This window comes from Vipera ursinii, assembly GCF_947247035.1.
Source record: "Vipera ursinii genome assembly, chromosome: Z".
In the NCBI taxonomy this organism is placed as follows: Eukaryota; Metazoa; Chordata; class Lepidosauria; order Squamata; family Viperidae; genus Vipera; species Vipera ursinii.
The window spans coordinates 90891744-90913713 of NC_139517.1; the positions used below are offsets into that span (position 1 = coordinate 90891744).

At 40.9% G+C, this 21970-nt stretch overlaps 1 protein-coding gene across 3 annotated transcripts; it reads right to left on the reverse strand.

Moving 5' to 3' along the window:
* Positions 1-1536: 1536 nt before the first annotated feature.
* Positions 1537-21712, reverse strand: FAM221A (family with sequence similarity 221 member A). Of its 3 annotated transcripts, none has more exons than XM_083376500.1 (7): positions 21561-21712; positions 15302-15475; positions 9389-9579; positions 8251-8457; positions 5944-6057; positions 5773-5861; positions 1537-3111 (listed from the first exon to the last, which is right to left on the reverse strand). In XM_083376500.1, the coding sequence occupies exons 1-7, from the start codon at positions 21623-21625 to the stop codon at positions 3040-3042; spliced, it is 912 nt and encodes a 303-aa protein (XP_083232626.1). In that variant the 5' UTR covers positions 21626-21712; the 3' UTR covers positions 1537-3039. The 3 variants fall into 3 exon arrangements, with proteins under 3 accessions (XP_083232626.1, XP_083232627.1, XP_083232625.1); XM_083376499.1 differs by lacking the exon at positions 1537-3111 and adding an exon at positions 4452-4688; XM_083376501.1 differs by lacking the exons at positions 5773-5861; positions 5944-6057.
* Positions 21713-21970: the final 258 nt, after the last annotated feature.

Consider the following 21970-nt stretch of genomic DNA (forward strand, 5'->3'; position numbering starts at 1 on the left):
TCTCCATTCACCAAGACTAGGTGATTCAGACAGCCGTACTCTTCGCGGGGTTTGTTTGTTTTTGGCAAAGGGGCGATTCCGAGGAAGCCCTTCAGCTTTTTAGAATTAAATCACCACTTTGCAAGTGAGTGGGAGATGCTCTTTGGATTGTTTTTTTTCTCCCTGCGCTCACTCTATCTCTTAATCATAGCCAACTGTTTGTTTTAATAACGGCCAATTAGGATTTCAAAAATAACAGAAAAACGATCGAACACTCACCCTAACGGCAGAAGGAGGCACTCACACCACGCAACCAAAATTGCGCCCTTAACACAATCACGTGAGACACTAAACCAATCTAAGCCTGCGCGGGAATTTAACGGCCAAAGAGTAGTTCTCACATCTGATTGGGCAGAATGGCTCTTTGGCCTTTGACTCAGAGCGTTCTGTGCCTTTCGTTTTTTTGGGAAAAATCCCTTCACCCCATTTGGCTACCGTATGCCACGATGGGCATGTTCCCTCGCCATGGTTGCTACAGAACACTTGTGTATGTTTCATCTTAGGCAGGGTTTTTCAAACTTGGCCCTTTGATGACTTGTGGACTTCAACTCTCAGAATTTCTCAGCCTGCGTGCCTGGCTGAGGAATCCTGGGAGTTGAAGTCCACAAGTCATCAAAGGGCCAAGTTTGAAGACCCCCTGATCTTAGGTAACAATTCCCTGATCACCCTTAGACAGAATCTTCCTGGGTAAAGCCGCCTCTTTTTCCCACATTCATGAAGTGTATACTTTGTCAGTGATTTTTGAAAAAGTCTTTTTTAAATTAGCCTTATATAAAAGGAGTCCAGTGATCTTTGTCTGTCATAAATCAATCTCATCTTAAGGGGGCAAAGAATAAAGCTATTTACAATTATTAATGCCATGTGCTATTCACACTGTCAGTTTCTGCTCTGAATAAGTTTAAAAGGCTAATTAATGAAATATGCATTACCAATCCTCTTACATCTTGTTTCACCATTTCAAAAAGATTAAGAGAAAAAAATAGAAAGTTATAATTTTAAGAACTCTCATCTAGCAATATAGTCCTCATTAACAAATGCTGAGAAATAGTCTGACTCTTGAAATTCTAAGTCCATAAGACAAGTAAAGTACCGTTATTAGAGATTGGTTCATTTTAAGCTATCATCTATAAGGTTGGTATAAAAAGGGATATCCTATTAAAAAAACAAGACATGAGATGTATGTTGTCCAATCAAAACCACCTACTAATATGTCAATCACATTTTTACTGCATTATTTTTAGACAAATCAATTGTTCAGGCAGTCATCAATTTACAAAAGTTCATTTAGTGACAGAAGTTACAATGGCATTGAAAAAAGTGACTTATAACCATTGTCCACACTTACAATCAGTGCAGCATCTCCATGGTCATGTGTTCAAAATACAGACACTTGGCAACTGACTCTTATTTATTTATTTATTTATTTATTTATTTGCTTGCTTGCTTGCTTGCTTGCTTGCTTGCTTGCTTACTTACTTACTTACTTACTTACTTACTTATTTATTTATTTATTTATTTATTTATTTATTTATTTATTTATTATGAGACTTGTATGCCGCCCTATCTCCCGAAGGACTCAGGGCGGCTAACAACAATAAAATACAAATGAATACAAATATAAAAAAAAGAATTAAATTGTGTCAAAGTCCCACTAAAACCAATAAAAACATTTAAAATCATAATTAAAACTCCCATTATCATCAGTCCAGGTCGGCCTGTTGGAAAAGATATGTCTTAAGGTCATGACGAAAGGACCGAAGGTCTGGGGCCATCCGGAGTTCCCGGGGGAGTTGATTCCACCAAGCAGGTGCCCCAACAGAGAAGGCCCTCCCCCTGGGGGTCGCCAGCCGACATTGTCTGGCCGACGGCACCCTGAGGAGGCCCTCTCTGTGTGAGCGCACAGGGCGATGGGAAAACGTTCCTGGCAGCAGACGATCCTGCAAATATCCCGGGCCTAAGCCATGTAAGGCTTTATAGGTAAGAACCAGCACCTTGAATCTCATCCGGAGGGCAACCGGTAGCCAATGCAGCTCACGCAGGAGTGGTGTAATATGGGAGTATCGGGATGCTCCCATCACAACCCGCGCGGCCGCATTCTGCACCAGCTGAAGCCTCCGGGTGGTCTTCAAGGGCAGCCCCATGTAGAGAGCATTGCAGTAATCTACCCGGGAGGTAACAAGCGCATGAGTGACCGTACGTAAAGCATCTCGGTCCAGATAGGGTCGCAACTGGCACACCAGGCGAACCTGTGCAAATGCCCCCCTGGCCACGACTCCAACATTATCTTCTAAACTGAGTCATGCATCCAGGAGGACGCCTAAGTTGCGCGCCCTATCAACGGGAGGCAACACCTCTCCCCCCATAACCAAAGATGGAAGATCCTGGGCTACATGAGATGCCGATACGTAAAGCCACTCTGTCTTGGCTGGGTTGAGCTGGAGCCTGTTCTTCCCCATCCAGATTCGTACCGCTTATGACAGTGGTAGTGTTTCTGGAATCATGGGATTACTTTTGTAACCTTCTGACCAGCAAAATAATTGAGGAAACCAGATTCACTTAAGAACTGTGTTATTAATTTAACAACTGCAGTGCCTCATTTAACAACTATAAATGAAATGGGGCAAAATTCACTTAACAACTGTCTCACTTAACAGAATTTTTGGGCTCAATTACTATTTGTAATGATTATTTTTTATTTATTATCAACATTTTCAAATCTTGAAATACAGAAAACAAAAACACTCTTCATAAAATTCAAATCTTTATTAACAATAAAATGTTCTAAAGAAGTAGTTCTCAATGTTCATATAATAGTTTCTGCCATTTTCAAGTTTGCAGAATTAGATGGATAGCACAATTTTGCTTCAATGCCTGAAAAGAAGTATACTATCATTTTATATATAACAAAATTGGCATAGAAAAATAAACACTGTATCTAGTCACTGAAGATAGACAAATACACACAGAGATGCTGATAAATTACAGTGAAACACAAATGTATTATTGATGATGTTGAGTCTTTATTGGCATAGGATGTTTGCCTTTCTGATCTCTTGCCTTCTCTTGTTTCAACTGTAATGGGGGAAAAAATCTGTATAAAATTACTTGAAACATAAACTCTGCATGTTTTGTGCAAACTACCGAAAACAACTTGCATATAATCCCATTATTGCCACATTTTCTTATCCTAGAAATTTCCTTTGCAGGATGCTAGGTTGCATCTACATCCAAGCACCCATATGACTTGACACAAACATACAAATTGAAATGTATGAGTTATGCCATAGTTGTAAATCTCATAAACTGTGATCTAAGATGGAAGTAGAGAAAGACACATAAATTAGTTGATATGATTATGATGCATAGAACTTAAACCTGTTGTAGCAAGATTTATACAATATTTAGCCAATGTAAATATTCTTTGTGCAATCACATTATTGAATAAATAGGCCTCTAAAACCTTTATTGCTTTTGAACCTGCACATTTCCTATTACTGAATCCATGCTGGAAACATTTTAAGCAGCTGAAGAGTTTGATCAGTTGATTAAACATAAAAATAAAAATATGTATTTCCCAAACTGTATTTTATCTTCTTTGTTTCTGCAAAATAGAAATATTAAAAAGATAACTATGAACTTCCTCCAAACTATATGTCACATTTTTCTACCGCTTAGAGTTGCTTATTGTTGTGCTATGCTTTGGATACAACAACAACAACAACAACAACAACAATAATAATAATAATAATAATAATAACAATAATAATAATAAAAAATAACCCCCAGTAAGGCACTATCATGACATGGTTGTGGGGCTTGTGTACTCTGAGGAAGATGAGAGCTATGCCAGAGATTCAACCATACTGGATAGATGTTGTGGCCTCGATCCCTGAGCCTGTCCCACCTGAGGAAGAGGACTCTGAGGATGATGGGGAGGAACTGGCAAGGCCTCCCTCTCCGGGACCCTCCCCTCTGGCAAGGTCTCCCTCTCCGGGGCCCTCCTTTCTGGCAAAGCTTCCGTCCCCATCTGAAGGCCGACAGGAGCAGCCTGTAATTAGCCAGGCTGGGAACGAGCCCAAGCAGCTGCAGCAGATGGGGAGTGACAAAAATGAATCATGGCTGAATCCCCAAGAACGATGCAGAGCCAAGCGTTTATAGCAGCGTAAGAAGAGTAGGAGGGCCAAGGATTAGCTGAGTCACTGAGCCACACCCCACAAGGTACAAAAGGGGGTGTGGCTGCTCTCAGGAGTTTGTGATGAACAATAACTCAAACAACGTCTGGTCACGTCTTCGGAACTCTGTCGGATTTTCTACCTGTGGACTGTTTGTTTGGACGTTATCTCATTTCAGCGGACGCTTGAGGTAATGAGTTTATTTTGGCAGACTGCTTGTATTTTGCTGCCAAGGCTTTATCGGATGGCAAATTACTTCAGCCAGAGCAATTAACCCTTGCTAGTTGTGCCTACTTGTCTGTCTGTTTGTACCTCGGGGGCCGGGGGGAACAGAACAATAGGTCTCATCAGAGGAGTCAGACAAAGAGTGTCTCTCATAAAAAAATATGGTGAGACATAAATTTCAGAATGCCATACCGGCTTGGATGTCACCCAGGTTAACAAGGTCCGTGCTAGATGTTGGGAGTTCCTGGATATCTGGTGAAAAATGGGTTACAGGACTCAGGACTGTTGGCTGAGCAACCAGGGCCAGCAGCTGCAGAACTACTGGAAGAAAAGGTGTTTATAATGATCTGTTATTACAGATCAAGTCCAACAAGAAGAAGATACCTAAAACAAATGCACCAGTTCTGGAAAGAACAACATCCAGAATCAGAAATAACAGAACAGAGACTAGCAGATAAATGCCGATTTATAATACGAAATAAAGTATTCACAGAAACAGAATTGGACAAACTTCAAAGATTGCCGGGAGAAATATCAACAACCTATGATATGCAGACGATACCACTCTAATGGCAGAAAGTGAAGAGGAACTAAAGAGCCTCTTGTTGCTGGTAAAGAAGGAGAGTGCAAACGTTGGCTTGAAACTTAACATTAAGAAAACCAAGATCATGGCATCCAGCCTTCTCAATTCCTGGCAAATAGATGGGAAAGAAATGGAGGTTGTGACAGATTTTATTTTCCTGGGCTCCAAGATCACCGCAGATGGGGACTGCAGCCAAGAAATTAAAAGACCCTTGCTCCTGGGGAGGAAAGCCATGGCAAATCTAGACAGCACACTAAAAAGCTGAGACATCACCCTGCCAGCAAAAGTGGGTATAGTCAAGGCTATGGTCTTCCCAGTTGCAATGTATGGCTGTGAAAGTTGGACCATAAGAAAGGCTGAGCGCCAGAGAATTGAGGCCTTTGAACTATGGTGCTGGAGATGACTCCTGTGAGTCCCTTGGACTGCAAGCTGATCAAACCGGTCAGTCCTAGAGGAGATCAACCCTGACTGCTCTTTAGACGGCCAGATCCTGAAGTTGAAACTCAAATACTTTGCCCACCTAATGAGAAGGAAGGACTCACTGGAGAAGAGCCTAATGCTGGAAAAGGTTAAGGGCAAGAGAAGAATGGGACAACAGAGAATGAAACGGCTAGATGGAGTCACTGAAGCAGTAGGTGTGAGCTTAAATGGATTCCAGAAGATGGTAGAGGACAGAAAGGCCTGGAGGAATGTTGTCCATGGGGTCGCAATGGGTCAGACACAACTTCGCAACTAACAACAACATGGACTTACCCGTGCCTGATATTGTCTTTCAAAATAAGCCATATCATCTTCTTCAGATCTTCTTAAATTGGAAACTTGCATTGTTGTACTTGTATTTCCTTAAAGACAATAATTTTATTAGATTTTAAAATTCATCTAAAATCTGTTTAATCAACTATAAAAATATTTTAAAATCATTACCATCTGTTAACTGGGAGTAGGCCTGCATGGAACTGGATGGACCTTGGTATGCTTTTAAAAATGGATTATCCATGTTGGTTACAGGAGCTTCTAAGAATTGAACAGAAGGTGCTCCTTAAAAGTAAACAAGCATTAACAAATTAAAATTAAAGTATTACAGCCAATGAGTGAGGTCTAGGTTAAATATTTGTTCAATTAAGATCACCAATGATATTGAACAACATTTCTGTTAGAATTATGATGGTGTAGTATAAAATGAACAAATGAGTAAGTTAATAGGATGGATAAAATAGCATAATCAAGATGAATCAACACTCATCAAAAGGGTTGATTTATTTTCTACAGGTCACATCAGAATTAAAATATTGCATGTATCTATCTAAAGGTCCTGTCATTGGTTAAATTGTCAACAAGAAAAGCTTGAAAACAGCCACTGTTAGCAAGGTTAATAGCAGATAGGTAGATAGGTAGGTAGACAGACAGACAGACAGACAGATAGATAGATGGATGGATGGATATAATGATGTAATACAATTTTAAAAAATATAGAACACTTCACAAATACATTTCTTAATCTTTAAAGTCCCACAAGATTCCATTTTTGTTGCAAAATGTGCACTGCTACTCATTTGGGAATAACTATGAAATAGATTTTAATAAGACTGGTGATTAAGCTGCTATTAAAGTAAAGGAACAATCATAAATATATTGACAGAAGCAACAATTAAAATGTATCCTAAGATAGCTTTCTTACATCTCTGTAAAAGGGATGAAGTATTAAAAGGATAATAGTTTTTTCTGTGTCAGGACTTAGCTGAAATGTACTGATAAGTTACAGATAGAGAGCTCAGTTTAGAGAGCCATTCCAGCAGAAGGAGAGTCCAACAAATCCAAAGATAGAAAAAGAAGGAAATTCAGGATAGTTAGGATAGCTTCCTTATATATATTGCAGAATGGAAAAAAAGAGGTTATTCAGATGAGGGCACAAAGTTAGATAAGAAGTCAGAACAAAAGTCATGAGGGTGAAAAGGAATTGCTGCTGATTTCCCAGGCTGGCATATCCTACCAGAATGCTTAATTTTCCTCTCTGCTATCCTAAACTGCTGTTTCAACACAGTAAATTTCACTAACTGGCTTACCCAATTAATGATATGATAGTGTCATCCTCCTTGTCTTACCCTTCCTTCATCCAGAAGTCAAACATGAAACTTAAACAAGAAAGTGGGTATGTGGGGGAAACAACCAGCATGAGGAAAAGGAAAACCTATTGTTGCTTATTTTCTATTTTGTGTCTTCTGTACTCTCACCTAGATACCTGAATTGATTTCAGAAATGACCTTGTCCTTTGCCTTCAGTCAAAACCCATTAAAACATGGTTTTATTATTTTATAGCTCAAAAGTTTACTTAAATACATTTAATTATATTTAATTTAAAAAAAAAACAAGCATATTATAATATATAATATCGTATTACCTTCAGGACAGCTATTTAAGACAGCAATTTAAAAATGTAAGCCTGAAAGCTTCTTTACTTTGTACTTTTTAAAATATGTATAAGTTTTCAGAGAGAAAAAAGATATGACTGATCTTCATAGGAATATCAGAACACCACAGAGGTGTATTCCAGTAAAGGCCTATTGCCAACTGTAAATGACACTCCTTAATATACAGAAGATAAATCAACCAGCCTAATCAATGATCATGTTCCATTGTGAAAGACTATTTGCACTAAACACAGGTTATAAAGAGTTTGAAAGTCAAGCATTTCTATGTGGAAATTAAGCCTAAACAAGTATTAAAAGCCAGCATGGTGATTTAAAATCAGTGCTCACAGATTTATAAAGCTGAAGAAGGCAACAATCTAAAGTGAGCCCATGTTGGAACACAGAATTATAACTTCAAATTAATCAGAAAGAAGAATTTTAAATCTATTAGAATTTCAGGTGATCTTCAAGGTAACTGCATAAATCAAAATACAGCAATCCTCATTTTTTAAAAACAGTGCAAGCATATTTGTATTAAACTTAATGGTACTAAAATAGATTTCATAATCAGACATAATTACTTGAAACAGCACTGATTTTGTTAGACATGCAATTAGGTTATTACAATTGTATTATTAAACTAGCAATTGTTCAACGCATATTCCACACCTCCACTCCACCCGTTTCTTCCAGGATTTCAAGTAAAACATATAGCACACCCAATGTTAGTCTTCCCTGAAACTTCCTAGGATAAATTGGCTAAGAAATACAGAGGAAATTTTGGCATAATTTTTTTAAAAAAAATCATTAATTTCATCCTTACCTATTCCGCTATCATCAAGTCTCATGTAGCCTTCTGCTAAGGAACTAAAACCTGTTAGTCCTCCCATTGCAGCATAAGGGACATCTTGCCCAACTGGCTTTCCTTGGGCTAACCGTTCCTCTTTTGTTTCCACTATTGTTTCATGAGAATATGCTGGCTGGCCACATCCACAAGTAAAGCAACTGTGAAACCCTGCACATTTGGAACCTAATGCAAAACATATTTTGAAAAAGTCAGAATTTGTTTGAAGGGTTTCCACTCAATGTGAATTTTGCTTGCTGTAGCCTTGGGTGATACAAACAATTGCTACAGCTGAAACCTTTTAATATTCATATGTACATGAGGGAAAAGGTAATAATTACAAGATAATCATTTCTATGTCTGGAATCATAAACATTACTATTCTTTGCTTAGGTAATAATTTGCAGGTGGGTTCTAATTTTGCAAGGAGTTGTCTGATAATAGAAACAGTCTTATTGTGTATTCCTGAAAAAGATTGCATTGAGAATCTCATACTTGAAAGCAGCACACATTTGAATATTGTGTATCATTATGCAAAGTAACCAGATTTAAAGTATTTATTTATATATTTAGCCTATTTGCTTGCCACTTCAATCAAAATTTACCCTTGGCAACTCACATAAAAATACAATATAAAACAAATCCAATTTTAATGAAAAATAAGACATCAAAACAAAAAATAGAGAATAAAAGATGGTAACAACTCAAATCAGAGACTTTCCAGACAGGAAACCAACGAAAAAAACCTGGCCAAATCTTCCCAGGAAGACTATTCCACAATATTGAGGCTGCAACAGAAAAGCAGCACCTCCTTACCTCAACTTCCTGAACCTCCCAAAAGTATGGAATTTACAGCAATTTCTTATGACTAGATCTAATCAGGCAAGCCAAAGCTGGCTGAAGAAATATTTATGGTGAATCTTGAATTAGTTTCCTGATGCAGAATTTATTTATTTATTTATTTATTTAATTTATATATAATTTGAAATGTATTAGTTATTTCCAAAGCAATAGCTATACATTGTTAGGATACTGAGATAGTATTTTAAAGAAAGGTATCTGTGGATAGTAGTTAACTCTTAAATATGAATTACTCATTTAATCAATGTACACTTACACATATTGCATAGAAACCCAGTTGCTGGACTATGCTGATCTGCAAAGTGCTTACATCTACAGCGGATGGGCTGAGTGCCATTAAGAGGAACAAAATGATAAGATTTGCATGGGCACCGGCTCACTCTACAAGGTACAGAAATAGGACGTTCTTTTGGAATCACTTCAAAATCTGTTTTATGTTGTTTATATCTAGGAAAAAAATTAAAAATGCAAATATACTGTTTAGTTACTATTATTAGAATATTTAGGAATCCTTTTATTCAAAGAAATTCAATTATTTTATAAAAGGGGTGAGGCCAGTACAATTTGGCCGAATCTTCAGAATCTCAATTTTTATCCCAGATTTGGAGAAAATATACACCAATCTTTAACTCAGCAGTCCCCAACCTTTCCAGTACCAACCTTTGCTGACTGGTGGGGGGAAGAGGGGATGATTCCATGTGAACGGGCACAGGCACCTACTACTTGTGCAAGTGGAGCTGTGCCTGCATGCTCTCGCCTGCCGCTTTCGCAGTCTGGTTCCAAACAGGCCATGGCCCATTATTGGGGACCACTGTTTTAATTGATTCCTAGGATTGCTCAATTTTCTATTTGTAATTCCCAGAAATATTGAGGCTTCCAAAGCAAGAACCTCTGAATTTATTTATTTATTTATTTATTTCATTTGTATACCGCCCTTCTCCCTAAGGACTCAGGGCGGTGAACAGTGACATAAATGTCAAAATGCACAAATACAGAAAATTGAAAATAAATTAAGCCCTACTGCCCAAATGTAGAAGATAAATTAAAACCACAATTAAAATTAAACCCCTCAGACCAGACCGGATTGCTTAAATAGATATGTTTTTAGATCGCGTCGGAAAGAGCGAAGGTTGGGAGCCATCCGGAGCTCAACCGGTAAATGGTTCCATAGGTCAGGCGCGCCCACAGAGAACACTCTCCCCCTGGGAGCCACCAAGCGGCATTCTCCGAACGGTGGCACCCTAAGGAGGCCCTCTCTGTGGGAGCGTACCGGGCGGAGGGAAGTTGATGCCGGCAGCAGGTGATTCCCAAGGTACTCCGGACCCATGCCATGTAGGGCTTTGAAAACCATTACAAGCACCTTGAATCTCACCCGGAGGATAACTGGGAGCCAATGCAGCTCACAGAGTAGAGGTGTAACATGGGAGTATCGGGAGGCTCCCAATACAACTCTCGCAGCTGCATTCTGTACCAGCTGGAGCCTCCGAGTGGTCCTCAAGGGCAGCCCCATGTATAGAGCATTGCAGTAATCTAAACGAGAGGTCACGAGCGCATGAGTGACTGTACGCAGGGCATCCCGGTCCAGATAGGGCCGTAATTGGCGCACCAGGCGAACCTGGGCAAAGGCTCCCCTAGTCACAGCTATTATGTGGTCTTCCAAAGAAAGCTATGAGTCTAGGAGGACTCCCAAGTTACGGGCCTTATCTATGGGGGGGTAATAACTTACCCCCTATAGAAAGAGATGGAATGTTCTGAATATGCCGAGATGCCGGTACGTAAAGCCACTCAGTCTTGTCAGGGTTGAGTTGAAGCCTGTTCTTCCCCATCCAGACCCGAACTGCTTCCAGGCAACAGGACATCACATCGAGGGCATCACTGAGGTGGTTTGGGGTCGAAATAAAAAGCTGGGTATCATCAGCGTATTGATGATACCCAACTCCAAAACCACGAATGATCTCTCCCAGCGGTTTCATGTAGATGTTGAACAGGAGAGGCGAGAGGACCGACCCCTGAGGAACTCCACAAGTCAGAGGTCTCGAGCTCAACCTCTGCCCCCCTGTCAATACCGACTGCGAACGTCCCATAAGATAGGAGAACCACTGAAGAACCGTGCCTCCCACTCCCAATCCTCTGAGACGCTGCAGCAAGATACCATGGTCGATGGTATCGAAAGCCGCTGAGAGATTTAGTAGGACTAGAACAGAGGAACAACCTCTGTCCCGAGCTCTCCAGAGATCATTTACCAGAGCGACCAATGCCGTCTCCGTGCTGTGTCCAGGCCTGAAACCCGATTGGTACGGGTCCAGATAGTCAGTTTCTTCCAGAACCGAAGGGAGCTGATGCGCCACCACACTCTCAACAACCTTGGCAAGGAAGTGAAGGTTGGAGACCTGACGAAAGTTGTTTAATATAGCTGGGTCCAAGGTAGGTTTCTTAAGGAGGGGTCTCACCACCGCTTCTTTCAATGCGGGGGGGAAACAACCTTCACTTAAGGAAGCAGATATCACCGCCTGGAGCCAGCTTCGTGTTCCCTCTTGAGCCGAGTAAACCAGCCAAGAAGGGCACGGGTCTAATAAACAAGTGGTGGAGCTCAGCTTCCTCATAATTCTGTCCAATTCCTTTGGGGTCACAGAGTCGAACTCCTCCCAGATAACATCGACAAGACCACCCATGTCCTGATCGTCAGACTCTGCCCAGTTGGAGTCCAAACCGGTCCGAATCCGAGTGATTTTGTCCGACAGATGTTGGCAAAACTCATCGGCACGATCCTGTAAGGGATCCTCTCTCACCTCTTGATTAAGGAGGGAGCGAGTTACCCTAAACAGGGCGGCCAGGCGGTTATCTGCGGACGCAATGAGTGTAGCAAAGTAGTTAGACCTCGCTATCCTCATTGCTGCGAGATAAGATCTAGTAAAGGATCTTAATCGTGATCGGTCATATTCAGATCGGGTGGATCTCCAACAGCTCTCTAGGCCCCGTCTCCGACGTTTCATCTCCCGGAGCTCCACGGAAAACCATGGAGCGAACTGGGATCTGAATCGGGTCAGGGGCCGCAAGGGAACAACTCGGTTAAGTACATCTGTGGCAGCCTTTTCCCAGGCTTCAACTAAGGCATCAACCGAGCTGTGAGCAAAGGAGGAAGGTGGAGACCCCAGTGCTTCCTGGAACTTCTTAGGGTCCATTAAGCGCCTGGGACGGAACAATCTTGATGGTTCAACAACTCCACAACGGGGGGTGGCATAGTGGAAGACCAGCCTCAGGAGATGATGATCGGTCCATGACAGGGGTATAATAATTGGAGAACCCCCACCAAGATCATCTAACCACCGTCTAGAAAGAAAAACCAAATCAAGTGTGTGGCCCCCCACGAGTCGGGCCCTGAATTACTTGTATCAGCTCCATGGCCGTCAGGGGATTGGGAGTGGGAGGCAGTTTTTCAGTGGTTCTCCTCCTATCTCCTGGGACGCTCACAGTCGGTGTTGGCAGGGGGGCAGAGGTCGACCCCAAGGGCTCTCGCTTGTGGAGTTCCTCAGGGATCGGTCCTCTCGCCCCTCCTGTTTAACATCTACATGAAACCGCTGGGTGAGATCATTCGTGGTTTTGGAGTTGGGTATCATCAATATGCTGATGATACCCAACTTTTCATTTCTACCCCAAACCACCCCAGTGATGCCCTCGCTGTGATGTCCCGTTGCCTGGAGGCGGTTCGGGTCTGGATGGGGAGGAACAGACTTCAGCTCAATCCCGACAAGACTGAGTGGCTGTGCATTCCGGCATCCCGGGACATTCAAAATGTTCCATCTCTTTCTATGGGGGGTGAGTTCTTACCCCCCGTGGATAGGGCTCGCAACTTGGGAGTCCTCCTAGACTCACGGCTTAATCTAGAAGATCATATAGTAGCCGTGACTAGGGGGGCTTTCGCCCAGGTTCGCCTGGTGCGTCAGTTGCGGCCCTATCTGGACCGGGATGCCCTGTGCACGGTCACTCATGCGCTCGTGACCTCTCGTCTGGACTACTGCAATGCTCTCTAAATGGGGCTTCCCTTGAAGACCACTCGGAGGCTCCAACTGGTACAGAATGTGGCCGCGAGAGTTGTCTTGGGAGTTTCCCGGTACTCCCATGTTACACCTTTGCTCCGCGAGCTGCATTGGCTACCAGTTGTCTTCCGGGTGAGGTTCAAGGTTTTAGTGATGGTTTTTAAGTCCTTACATGGCATGGGTCCGGAATATCTCGGGGACCACCTGCTGCCGGCGTCGACTCCCCTCCGCCCTGTGCGTTCCCACAGAGAGGGCCTCCTCAGGGTGCCTCCGGTCAGAGAATGTCGGCTGGCGGCCCCCAGGGGGAGGGCCTTCTCTGTGGGCGCCCCAGCTTTATGGAACCAACTGCCGGTGGAGCTCCGGATGGCACCGGATCTCCGCTCCTTCCGGCGCGGGTTAAAGACCCAGTTATTCGAACAAGCTGGCCTGGCCTGATGGGGGAATGTCTGGGTTTTTATGGGTTTTTATATTTGACTGTTTTAATTGGGCAATTTATTTAATCTTTTTTTTTAACTTTTGTATCTCTATTTATATGCCCTGTTCACCGCCCTGAGTCCTTCGGGAGAAGGGCGGTATAAAAATCCAATAAATGAAATGAAATGAAATGAAATGGAGGCCATGAACTCTCGGGCTAACTCAGATGATCCTCCCAGGGATGATAGATTGAAATCGCCCAAAACTATAAGCTTGGGGAGTTCAACCACCAGCCCCGAGAGGATATTGAGAAGCTCAGGCAGGGCCGCTGCTGTGCGACTAGGTGGAAGGTATACCAGCAGTAAGCCCAATTGCGCCTTAGGGCCACATCTCAGGAGGAGGGATTCACATCCGGATATTTGGACGATGGTGGACTCCTGAGGACGGAGAGTCTTCCTCATAACTACTGCCACTCCCCCGCCCCTGCCCTGAGCCCGAGGTCGGTGAAGCACTCGGAAATCTGGTGGGCAGAGATCAACCAGAGGGACACCACCCTCTGGGCCCAACCAGGTTTCCGTAATGCAAGCCAGGTCCGTATGCTCACTCTCAATCAGTTCGCGAATGAGAGGAGCCTTATTGATTACGGACCTGGCATTCAAATACACCAGCCGGAGCTCAGGTGGCTGCTTATCCTTCCCAGCAGAATTATTTGGAATGAACATTGTCCTGAACTGAACATAATCCAAAATGGATAGTCAAAATTTCTCTATACTACAACTCTACATTTATTTGACTTATCAGTAAATAACATAGAAAAAATGACCAAGGTCATAAATTTTGCCCTGTTGAAAAACTCAGAAATGTGTGAGTATATGTATGTGTACACACATACACATACATACTGTGTTTCATATATTTATTTATATATCAAAGTGAAGAATGAACAGATTGGCACATTTCCAGGACAAAATGTTTCTAACTTAATAAAAGGAATGTGAGCTGTTAAAACTTTACTTTCTCTTGGTTTATATTTGTGAATCCAACCAATAGCAGAGAAATATATACAATATTCTGTGCACAAAAGAGTTGTTACTGAGTCTGATAGTACAGACCAGCAGAGTACAGTTATTGGGCCATTACCATTTGGAGAAAGATAAGGCAAAGCACAATAATAATTATTTTTTTACTTCCCCTAATATGATGAGGCAGAAAAAGAAATCTGTTTCCATTTTTTGCATTTTCAACAAATGCAAAACCATTCTTCTGTTTTAAAGATAAAAATAATTTGTGGGAGTATTAGTCTTGGAGCAGTGGGCTAATGCCTCCTTAAGTAACACCAGCTGCCTGCAATTAGTGCAGGTTCGAGTCCCACCAGGCTCAAGGTTGACTCAGCCTTCCATCCTTCCGAGGTAGGTAAAATGAGGACCCAGATTGTTGGGGGCAATTAAGCTGACTTTGTAATAATGCCGCTTGGTGTGTGTGTGTGTGAAAGCCCTAATAAGCAGGCATATACATAGAATGAAGGCTACTGCTAAGCTTGTAAGCCGCCCTGAGTCTTCGGAGAAGGGCGGGATATAAATGGAATTAAAATAAAATAAATAAATAAATAAATATACTGTACATGACTATTAAGACACAGGTTCTCTAATCAACAGCATTTTTTAACCTAAGATAAATTTCAGTGCATCATCCACTGGCACAGATATAGAATGCCTCACCTGTGAGAACAAAAGCAGGGTGTTTCTGGACCCACGAGTTTACAGTCAATGCCAGTTGGAGATCTCCAGCTCACATATAATCTATTTTGCAACCGAATTGGTAATACTTGTTTCTTATAGTGTTCATATTCTTCTGGAGTAAACAGTTTCCCACCATCATCTTCTCCTACAATTCTGCAAAAGTGTTGATTTCTGTAATACTTTACATTACATATTTAATTAAAATTAAAATTATAACCAACAACCCTTTTAATAATATGCATATAGAACACAGGGACAACTTGTCATATCATGAGTGAATGAGAGACAAAATATGAATATCTGGAAAATCTAAGTCTGAAAAGAAGTAGGGTGAATATCTAAAGACTATTATTACCCTAAATATAATTGCCTGTGGTTGCTTAATATACTTGCTTAAGTTATCAATAGTGTTGTGAAACAAATTTTCAGGATTTGCATAATTATCATAAAACGACAAAGATAGGATGAATTTTTTACTTATATTTGTATGAGTCAGAAATTATTTATTTATTTTCCTTTTTCTCTTTCTCACTTTTACTTGTTTCATTCCTTTTTCTTTTATCAATTTTTTTTCCTTTCTTTTAATTTTAGAAAAGAAAAAATAGGATTAGAAAAAAGAAAATAAATATATATATATATATATATATATATATATATATATATATATATATATATATATATATATATATATATAATGTTAAATGCTTGTTAACTATTTAGATTACCTACCTTGCTAGGCCCCAAACATGGGACAAATCTTTATTTCCTGTTTCAGCCTAACCGAAGGCCATCGACAGGGCAGTAGTCACAACAGTGACAGCTCATATTTGTGTAATCTAAAAAAAATTACACACACACGTGTGTGTGTGTGTGTGTGTGTGTGTTTTCTGAGGTTTTCACGGGTGTTTGTATGTAGATCGGGTTTTTTCCCACGTAGAATTGGAGGTATCAGGGCGACGTTTCGATGAAATCTCATCCGTCATCCTCAGGCTGGTTGCTTCTGCTTCGTTCTTCTGGGAGAAGTGTGTGGTAGTGGCTGTTTTTTCTTCTTTTTAAAACTGCCAGAGGGGTGTGGTCTGTGGGTGGAGGTGTGCTCTGATTGGGTGGGGGGTTAGCTGTGTTCTGATTGGGTGGGGATGTGTTTTGAGTGGAAGGGCTGGTCTCAGCTGCCAGCCTTAGACCTGAACTGGTGAGTTGTGCTGCTTTTGTTCGGCTCCGTGTTTGTGGTGGTGCCATGTTTTTATAGTGGGTGTTAGTTTGCTTATTGTGTGGTTTGGAGGGGTTTAAAGTGGCTGATGTTGCAGCTGTAGTTAGGTTTCTGTTTTGTGGCTGTGTGTCGTTATCGTTGTGGGTTCGGATTTGCTTTTTGAATGGTTGTGTGGTGGTGATGTCATGTGATATATATAAAGTTACTTCCCCCTTTCATTGCAAACATAAACAATTTTAGTAACATATTACCTTCTCTTAAAATGAAAATGAACTGATCTCTTCTTTCCCACATTCCATCCCCTTGATATATAAAAGAGCCCTTCTCTGAGGGCGATGGACAGTTAGGAAACATATGTGTGTGTGTATATATATATATATATATATATATATATATATATATATATATATACACATATATATATACATATATACATATATACATACATACATACATATATATATATATGTGTGTGTGTGTGTGTGTGTGTTTATACATATACATACAGATTCATATATTGTTTCTTACATTATTCATATTCTTAAGCCTGATGTCAGCAAAAATCCATTAAGGATTACAAGAGATAACAGCATATCTATTTTTAAGATTGATCAGATTAATCAACTTTACATTCTTTCCTTTTATTTCAAACAATATTAATCTTTAGTTTCTTTAAATAATGTTGCTGAACTTGATTTCTTTTCATTTTTTGCTTCTTCTCACAAAGTTTTTCAAAATTTTAACAAGACTTTTTTGCAAATCCAATATAGGAAAATTATCCAGGTTACTCTCAATTTTAATTATTTAATTGTTTAATAATTTTAATTATTAAGACATCAACAAGTATTTTTATATGTCCAATATAACATCTTTTTCTATGTCATTTGTATAGAAATGCATTTTCAGTCTCAATCTTATCAGTTAGAAAACTTGTTTCTCTTCAATAACATCTTTTAGACATTCTCTCTATAGAGACAAACACTTTTAAAATTAACTTCAAAAACATCCTTCAATATTTTCAATGTTAAAATATTTTGCTTTGTTCTGTAATTGTAAACTGAGTTAAATGTTATTCTCCTTTAATGTGATTTTTAGTTCCCTCTACTATGCCATTTTTAAAATTTTATTTTATTATGTTTCAAAACAAAATTATTTTCCCATGGGAAGAATATTTTATAATTCCAAATTATCCGCAGCCTTAGTCAATTTGTAACTTTCTATAATCAAAGTTTTAATTTTGCTTTTTCTGTTTGTTTGTTTTTTTAAAAAGATCTTCAATTTTTTAGTTAAAACTTTTTTTCACTAAGGATTAAAGAAAACTGACCAGGTGCTATAAAAACTTGTCAATCCAAAAGTTCCTAATAGCTGAAAAGCACTTGATGAGCAATTTCCAAAAGTGGTTGGAAAAAGAAATATGCAAACTTAGTATCCTTTCAAAGTCGCAGTATCAGCAAGATGGCTATTCCCTAGTCTCTCAGGGGTCTAGGACTATAAGGTTCCGACCTTTGGCCATGCCTCCTGTCTCCCACCTCCTGCCTCCGCCCATTTACCTCCAGTGTTCCTCCTTGGCTAGCCCTCTCCTGCCCATTCTCTCTGGCCAATGGGCTCCTCGCCAAGGAATCCTTTGTCCCAGGCCTTTGACTACACGGGACAGATAGCTGCCAGCCAATCAGGTGGGTGGCAGGCAGAAGTCATGGTGCTGCAGGGGGGCAGCAGGTGATGGGTGACCACAGGGGCTGTGTTGTAGGGCAGCAGGCAAACAGCACTGGCACTTCTCCAAATCTGGGGGAGGGAAGGGTGGGTCAGCAGGCAAATGGCAGGGCCGGCGCAGCTTCTCCAATTATGGGGGGAGCTCAGGGGACTGACATTCTGGCCTGACACGAAGTAGGGAGTTGGCCTGTCACCCCACGACATGCCCCCTCCCCCTGCAATAGCAGAAGCCGTGCCAGCATCATTTGTCTGTGCAACCCAACTGCTCCCCCCACAACTGCTGAAGCTGTGCTGGCCCTGCCATTAGCCTGCACTCCCCTACAATCGCTGAAGCTGTGCCTGCCCTGACACTCGCTACACTCCCCCCCCCCACAATCGCTGAAGCTGCACTGGCCCTGCCATTTGCCTGCGCACCCACAATACAGCCCCTGCTATCTACCATTACATGCTGTCTCCCTGCCAGCACCATGGCTTCTGCCTGCCACCCACACAATTGGGTGAAGGTTATCTGTCCCATGCAGCCAAAGGCCCGGGAAAAAGGGTGTCTCAGCAAAAGAGCCAGGCTGAAGGGCATGGGGTGGAGAGCAAGGGGCCCATTGGCCAGGGAGAATGGGCGGAGGAGGGCCAGCCGAGGAGGAACACTGGCGGTAAATGGGCAGAGGCAAGGGGCAAGAAGTGAAGGAGACGTGGGCAAGGGTGGGAGCCTAAAGGTCCCATTCGGGTCTCTCAGAGCTCTAAACCTGCCAAAGAATGTTATCTTGTGGTTTCCTCATGAAAAGCAGCTGTCAGGAGCACATGTGGGTGTTTGCTAGTCCTTTCCTTGTCTGGAGAGGAAGACACAGCTTTTCTACACAGCTTTTCACTGTGCCATGATCATCAGCTCCACGTATTCAGTCAGATATTTCTTCCCCTGAAGTCAGGCATATTGTTTTATTATTTCCTAACCGTACAATAAAACTAAGAAATAGTAATTACTGGAATGGTTGTCTGGGAAGTAGGGAAGAACATGGTATGCAACAACAGTGAGTGATTAACTATAAACCATAGTTGTATTCACATAAAATCTTAACCAATTGTTTATAACATTAATTCAGACAAACAAGCGTACAATGAATAATAAATTAACTATATTGGCTGGATTCTCATAACACACAGGCCACAATATCATGCCTGAGCAAGGGGTTGGACTAGATGACCTCCAAGGTCCCTTCCAACTTTTATTATTATTATTATTAGTAGTAGTAGTAGCAGTAGTAGTAGTAGTAATAGTAATAATATATTTTAGCTTGGCATGTTCTGCAAACTCAGACAAGAAATCTAGAGTAGTAGCATTGGAATAGTGCAATCATTCAACAATCATTCCGCTTGAGTTGCCTTCCAAAATTCAATGTCAATGTATATAATTGCAAAATAGAAAAAACAAATCAATAAAATTCAGTCAAAGAGACAAAAATAAAAGCAGCATGATGCACCTAATGTATAAAATAAAATTAAAATATTTTAAAAATAAGCACTAGTATATTAATAACATTAACCAATATCACCTTTCATATTTTATATCCCCAATCTTAATATATAGCTTCTATGGCTTTAGCATGGAGTGTATATCTAGTCAATGAATCAAAGCACATACTAAAAAAGAATCAGATGATAATATTCTAAACACATAATGTACAGCAGAACACATTTTGAATTCATGTTTAAATGTTCATGCACGTGAGAAGAGCTCCAGCATGGACCAGAACTTTGGAAATACTGTAGATGCACCTCGTCCAAAATTTCTTAGCCTTTTCAGCAATTTATCATTATGATTGCTGCTGGGCATCATGTATGGTTTTGGACAATAATACAGAATAAACTGCAATAAACTGCAATAAACTGAAATATTTTCCTTATCAAAATGAAATCATCTTTTTAGATGTTCTATAAAAGTGACAATAATTTTCTTTTTAATCATCAGGATTATTAAATATGTGGTAAATTATTAATCCAGACTGAACTCTGCAAACAGCCAAAAATGTATAATTATCCCAGCTAAATAAGCAGTTATTTTTATTGGAATATCAATCTCCTTATCAGATATTTCTTGGGAGAGTAGTGTTTGCTAATAAAGATGAATGGTGTGTGATGGCAAAAAAATATGTCTGTATATATGTTTGTAGCAGCCAAAAGGAAATTACCAAACTGCTTTGGATAGCATCATAGTGAAGAGCAGGCTATATCGCACCACAAACAAATCAATGCTGGATAACAATCTCAATTGGATACCAACTGCAATACTGGATAAATGATATAACTCAATTCAAAGAAGTTAACTAAGAAAAAACATAGTGTGTTAAAGCATATGGAAAGCAGTTGAAGAAGCCTTCATCCTGCAATAAACTGATTATGAGTGGTTAAATTGGCACTAGAACCAATCACTCCTCTTCTGCTCCCAATTTACCCGCTCACTCTAGTACACCTTAAAGCCTGAGAGGGAGTATTTTGTGGGTACTGTTCTAGGCTCCTGATTCTTGCTTCTTAAGACTACTCAGTTTAGATCAAGCAGCTTGACTTAGGATAGGTAGCAGTTCTTTGGGGCCTGACTGAAGCAGAAAATGAATCAGAAGTGTTCTAATTAAGCACCGTATGATTTCATATACTAACTAGGTTGTGATGTAATTAGCTACTAAGTGGCTCCAGCGCTTGTGCAAACCCAGTTCATAATAGCGTGCATACAATGTACTGTTTCAGACAAAAATTAGTTGATTCAATGAACCACAGTTTAGATTATTGTGTTGTGGTAACACAGCCAAAATGCTGAAGCCAAAACGTTAGAGTAGAATGGAAATCCCCATTGGAAATTGGGGCTTAAGTCTAGATCTTTCTCTAAATCTTAGCTCCTAAAGATACAACATCTTTAGAAAGTGAAGTAATGTTTTCTATACATGCCCAGGAGACATTTATTTCTTCATATGGCCCAAGAGAGCTGTCCCATGGTTTGCTGAATCAACTAGGTTGGGTGGAACCGCATACAATAAATCCGTCAATTCCACTTTATCCAATCCCTAAAATGTGTTCCTGGTTCAGCTCAGTAAATGAAGTTTTCCGTAGAGTTTACAGAATAGCCAGCCTACGAGATCTGGCATACAGAAATCCGAATTTCCGCCAGACTACAGCGAGGGTCTTCAAACGTGATCTAAATAAACGTTGGGTCTTTTGAGACATGCGCTTATCCTCCTCGAGGACTGCAGAAACCTCTTCCGTACTGGGCGCCTTAGCAACGGCTTTCCCAGTCCCTCCTCGTTGGATAAGAAGCGACCTTTCAATTGGCTCCCTTACCTCTTATATTCCAAGTAGTCGTCTATGGCGGCGGCAGCCCCGGGCTGAAATGTCAGCTGCTCCATTACTTTGGGAACAGCCGATGGCTATCCGCAGAAGAGGTGCCCTCTCCAGAAGGACCTGTAGAGACGCGGCACGGAGCTATGGCCTCGCGGGAGAAGGAGGCGGTTCCTGTCAGGAGGAGCTGCTGGGCCGCGTTGTCACTCGGGAGGACTCGCCGTTGCTTTGGAGACAGCGGTTTCAGAACGTTTTCAGCGTCCGCCTTGGTTTTGAATAATTTCGTTGAAATTGCCGCTACGCGAACCCTTTCAGCGACAAAATTACAGTTTTAATTATTTTGAGATAAGGGCAGCTAGTAAAGAAATACTAGCTAGGCCGCCCTCCATCCTGAAATTGATTTTACAGAGTTG

Coding starts and splice junctions, on each gene's coding strand:
- FAM221A (XM_083376499.1), bottom strand. CDS start 21,625: ATGGAGCAGCTGACATTTCAGCCCGGGGCTGCCGCCGCCATAGACGAC. Junction 6,058..8,250: donor ACTTGATGATAGCGGAATAG/GTAAGGATGAAA, acceptor TTTACTTTTAAG/GAGCACCTTCTGTTCAATTC. Junction 5,862..5,943: donor CTACTCCCAGTTAACAGATG/GTAATGATTTTA, acceptor ATTGTCTTTAAG/GAAATACAAGTACAACAATG.